Below are 5,027 nucleotides of genomic sequence, written 5' to 3' on the forward strand. Positions count from 1 at the left end.
AGTTTATATAGATACCAGGGGTGCTAGGGTTACACAAAGTCGGCTATAATGAAAAAGGAATATGCCGATTACTACGTCGCCTTGGATCGTACGCCAAGTCTTTAAAAGTGTTCATCTTGATTCCAACACCTCCAATGATGATCGAACATGCCCAGAAGTCCGGCCCATGAGAACAGTTAAGCGGTCCGAGGACCCCTTAGTCCCAGACTCCCTCACCAACTATAAATTATTTTTTGTACTACGGTCCTCGTGGATATTTCGGGATTGGGTTGTATTTTTATGTTTATTGAGTCCTTTAATGAGATATAGTTTCGTCGCTTTGACTTAATGCAACTTGTCGATTTCGGACCCTTCCAATGTTCAAAAATAGAAAAAGAATATGTAAGCTATATACATATAACACTGAGACTAAACAACAAATCTGTGTTAGTTTAAGCTCAAGCAGTATCTGACAATATTGTGTCTCGCCTATAAGCTCTAATACTTTATTATTTAGGATGACGTTGCGGCAAGACAATTCCTTGACGCATCGGGAAGCAAATTATGTTGTCACTATCCGTCTTTCTTTCTCCTTCGACCCCTTTATTTCCTTCACCGGCTTGTTCTTCTTCTTCTTCTTCTTCTTCTTTCTTCCTTCCTTCCTTTCTTTCTTTCTTCCTTTCTTTTCCGACTCTCTTCCTTCTTACTACACATCCACCTTCCTTCTCTCACCCTTCTTGTCAGACCTTGTAGTTGACCTCATTCGATGATCGTCATATCGGGCGCTAACACCCTCATCGGACTATCTCTCAAAGATCGAGAGAGAATGTGAACCTACTAGGTCGTCGGTGAGTCTTTAGAAGAGCATGTCGTTGGATGCCCCACGTCGTTATCGTCACCATCGCCATAAGAGCTCACTGGTCACTGGTCAGTCTCTCCTCTTTCTTCCAAGTTTTCCTCCTCCCCCTTTCTTCCTGGTCCTAAGCGTAGATTTTACATTTTTCTTCTTTTATTATATGCCTAAAGTCTAGAAGACTAAACAGATAGTACATGCCAAGCTGTATCATACCCAATCATCAAAACTTCAGCTCTGCTGCGGCTTGCTGCTTCTTCTTCTCTCTCTCCACCTCCTCCCTCCCCCTCCCCCTCCTCATCTCTCTCAGTCCGAAGCCAATTACTGAGCAGCTTGCCTTCGTCTTCCGCTCCTGCGGTTCGCAGAGCTACATCTTCTCGGCCCCTACCCTCTGGTTCGCCGCGCCGCTCTCCCCCCTTCTGCCGCAAAGGGGGAGGGACACTCATGGCGAGGCTAGTAAGTACGTTTAATCATCGCTTGGGTTAAGGAATTCCTGTGGTTTTTATGGCCGCGAAGTTGCTCTTCGCGGCGCTTCCTTCCCGGATTGGTTAAGCTTGGTTGTTGCACGGCGCCGTGAGGAGCTAGGACACCCCCACTGTTATTCATTTCCGCCGCTTGGTGTCATCCCCAAATTCGAGATCCTCCTGTTGAGATCTTGCGATCCGATGCGCTGTTTCCTGCTTCTTGCGAATTTGCTTCACCGATTGATCTGAAAATAAAAACGAAGCTTCGTGTTGGATTCATGGAGTTGCTGTGCACACCAGTACTGACTTGTTCATGTTCTTGTGCTGCTCTGTTTGTTTGCAGGTAGTTCTGGCATCGCTGCTTGCCGTAATTGGCCTCGCGAAGGGGGAGGCGCAATGTCTGCGGTACAGCGGACGGCCGAGGCCACACAGCGTGACGATCACTGAGTTTGGGGCCGTCGGCGACGGCCTGACCCTCAATACGGTGCCCTTCCAGAACGCTATCTTCTATCTGCGGTCCTTTGCTGACAAGGGCGGCGCACAGCTGTACGTGCCCAAGGGGCGGTGGCTCACCGGCAGCTTCAACCTCACCAGCCACCTCACCCTCTTCCTAGAGAAGGACGCTGTCATCATCGGCATCAAGGTTGTTCTCCACATTAGTAACTTATAAATGTCTTATCATTCTATCAGCATCAGAATTCTGCAGTGCTGCTGATTCCATGGATTGAATGTTCTTCTCTTCCATGGATCGTTGTGGCATACCTACTGCTTCTGTTCACTCACAGTAGGAGCTTAGGATGTTTTCTTGTTATCAATTGACTTTATAGGCATCGTTGCATGAATGTTGGTTTATCCATCGCTTTCAATTGCATTAACTTTGATAACTGTTAGGAGCTTGCAATATTCTTAGCTGTCTGCTCATTTGTTTGTTTATGTATGGTTGGTGGAAGATGTCATTGGAACGATTTGACATGTCTCTAGGTAGAGATAATATGCAATGTTCTAATTTTACTTGGAAAGATGTTTTCTTGTGAATATAATCATTATTTTGGTCTTGCGCATATTTGGAAATCACTATGAATTTTCTTATACTTGGTGTCTTTGTGTATATAAAATTTGGTAAACACTTGCGGCTTAATATTCGACTATCTATCTACCCGTTTTGTCTTTCTTAATAAGAAAGGGCAATAAATGGTGACACATAGCTGTCCATGTGAGGTCAGCGACCAAGGAAAAACAATTTGTGCTTGCATTGTTTTGAAGTCAAGTTGCTTCTCTAATCATGCCGGCTGATTTTAATTGCGTGCCTGTAATACACAATAGACATCACAGAATGGAGGACATTTTGTCAGAGTTTTATTCTACTACATTGTTTTGAAGTTTGAAATTATGAGAAATGAAATAACACAAGCAGCATAAGTTAGTATAAAAGGAAGAAAATCATTATTTACATCTCATTTATTCTTTTTATTCTCTGGAATTCATTCCCTACTTATTGTATTTGAAATTGGCTATAAATTTGCATTTGCACTGCAGGATGTAACACAATGGCCAATTGTGGAACCTTTGCCATCATATGGCCAAGGAATCGATCTTCCGGGTGCAAGGCATCGCAGCTTAATAAATGGGCATAATGTTACTGATGTCATAATTACAGGTAAATACATTTTTCTGTCAGAAATCAGAAATCTATTTGGTTGGTTATCTGTTTTAGTATATTCAATTCATAGTCACATTTAAAGTACATTTTGTAAAGGGAACAATGGAATCGTAGACGGTCAGGGTTTGATATGGTGGAACTGGTTTCGCTCAAATAAGTTGAACTATAGCCGCCCTCATCTTGTTGAGTTTGAGGATTCAGAAGAAATTGTGATTTCAAACTTGACATTCTTAAATTCTCCAGCATGGGGTATACACCCTGTTTATTGCAGGTATGTTGACATTTTCTTTGAGATGTAATTTATACCCATTTTAGTGTTTGAGACATGTATTTGCAAATTGTATAAGGACATGTTTTTTCCACCCAGCAATGTGACGATCCACAATATCACAATCGAGACTGCATTGGATGCTCCACTAACCAATGGAATTGTCCCAGGTAACACTGCTCTTCATGTGCTGCTACTGTAGTAAAAGTCCATGCATCATATTTGATCTAAACCATCTATTAGCTTTTGGTTGGATATATATATTCTAACTTTACACACATCGATATTTTTCCACAATTAAACTGGTTTTGCTACTTAGTTTGAGTTGCCATTATGTGTTCCAGGAGCTCGTAAAAATAACCTACTCGGTAATGAAAAGAATCAGGATAAAACACTAGTGTCGATCTGAGATATTTTATCCTGATTGCTTGTGTTATTTTTGTACCGAGTAGGTTGCTTTGAGTTTCCATTATGTGTTCCCTTAATTTCCTTGTGTTATTTTTACAGGTTCTTTGCTAGTATTGATCTACTGCAGTAGTATGGCTGAAGATTTTGAATAACTTATGTATTGTTTTATCTACAGATTCATGCTCGAATATGTGCATTGAGAACAGCAGAATTAGTGTCGGTCATGATGCCATCTCATTGAAAAGTGGGTGGGACAAATATGGCATTACATTTGGAAGGCCAACCTCAGACATTCACATTAGTAGAGTGGATCTGCAAGCCTCACTGGGAGCTGCTCTTGCATTTGGGAGTGAGATGTCTGGTGGGATCTCAGATGTTCATGTTGATCAACTTCATATCCATGGTTCAGCCAAAGGCATCTCCTTCAGGACCGCACCAGGCCGTGGTGGTTATATAAGGGATGCGATAGTATCAGATGTCCAAATGGAAAATATCCATGTTGCAATCGAGTTCACCGGAGATTGGTCAAGTCATCCTGGTGACCATTTTGATCCTTCTGCGCTCCCGGTGATAAGTGGAATCACCCTAAAAGACATGGTTGGAACAAACATCTCGGTCGCAGGAGTCTTGTCAGGAATCGATGGCGATCCTTTCACCAATATCTGCCTCTCCAATATCAATTTCACCATAGCTGATTCAGCGCATTCTGCCTCCTGGTCTTGCTCCAACATTTCTGGATACTCCGAGTCGGTATTTCCCGAGCCTTGTTCCGACCTTCACAGCCAATCCTCAAATTCCTCCATCTGCTCATCGGCCTTTAGCTACCATGCCCTTGCGACAGCGTAAATGCATATAGCACCCAATATTCATCCTTTCCTATTTCTATCCATGTACAATCTGGAGACATCTAGGCTCTAGCTTCCATCAACATCTTGTCCCCAAAAAAATTCTCTTCCGTTATAGGTTCATCAAAGAATCATCGGGCTTCGTACAGTCAACTTTGAAGCTCATAATACAATTTGGCTGGCGTTCTTGATGAGTCTAGGGAGGTGTTTCCTTGTACAGTTACATTTGTTCATTCAATCTGTAAGAAATTTTGTCCGGTAGGTTGTCGAGTCCAAAGAGTTTGTTCATACCGTTGTCTATTTTATTGCTATATATAAAATAAACATTATACAATATGTTAAGGTGACCTTGTACATCATATCATCATCATCTTGTGAGCATCCAATGGAACAGCATCACATGTTATCCTGGGATACACAGGCTGGCCCCTGTAGCCCAGCATGCTCCTTGTCCTTGCTGTCAAATAAATTGGTATCAATGGAGTTGTTAGGCCGGTTTTGATGGCTTCCTTTGTCTCTTTGGGAGGCTTTATTGCCTTGGCTTTGTCGC

At 42.4% G+C, this 5,027-nt stretch overlaps 1 protein-coding gene across 2 annotated transcripts; it reads left to right on the forward strand.

Annotated features, from left to right (window-relative positions):
* The first annotated feature begins 667 nt into the window (after positions 1-667).
* On the forward strand, positions 668-4,819 carry LOC123395463 (probable polygalacturonase). Of its 2 annotated transcripts, none has more exons than XM_045090467.1 (6): positions 668-906; positions 1,640-1,939; positions 2,833-2,953; positions 3,053-3,227; positions 3,324-3,394; positions 3,808-4,819. In XM_045090467.1, exons 1-6 carry the CDS (start codon positions 856-858, stop codon positions 4,476-4,478), a joined length of 1,389 nt encoding a protein of 462 aa, XP_044946402.1. In that variant the 5' UTR covers positions 668-855; the 3' UTR covers positions 4,479-4,819. The 2 variants fall into 2 exon arrangements, with proteins under 2 accessions (XP_044946402.1, XP_044946403.1); XM_045090468.1 differs by lacking the exon at positions 668-906 and adding an exon at positions 1,013-1,288.
* The last annotated feature ends 208 nt before the right edge of the window (positions 4,820-5,027 follow it).

The sequence above is a fragment of the Hordeum vulgare genome, chromosome 5H (assembly GCF_904849725.1).
Source record: "Hordeum vulgare subsp. vulgare chromosome 5H, MorexV3_pseudomolecules_assembly, whole genome shotgun sequence".
In the NCBI taxonomy this organism is placed as follows: Eukaryota; Viridiplantae; Streptophyta; class Magnoliopsida; order Poales; family Poaceae; genus Hordeum; species Hordeum vulgare.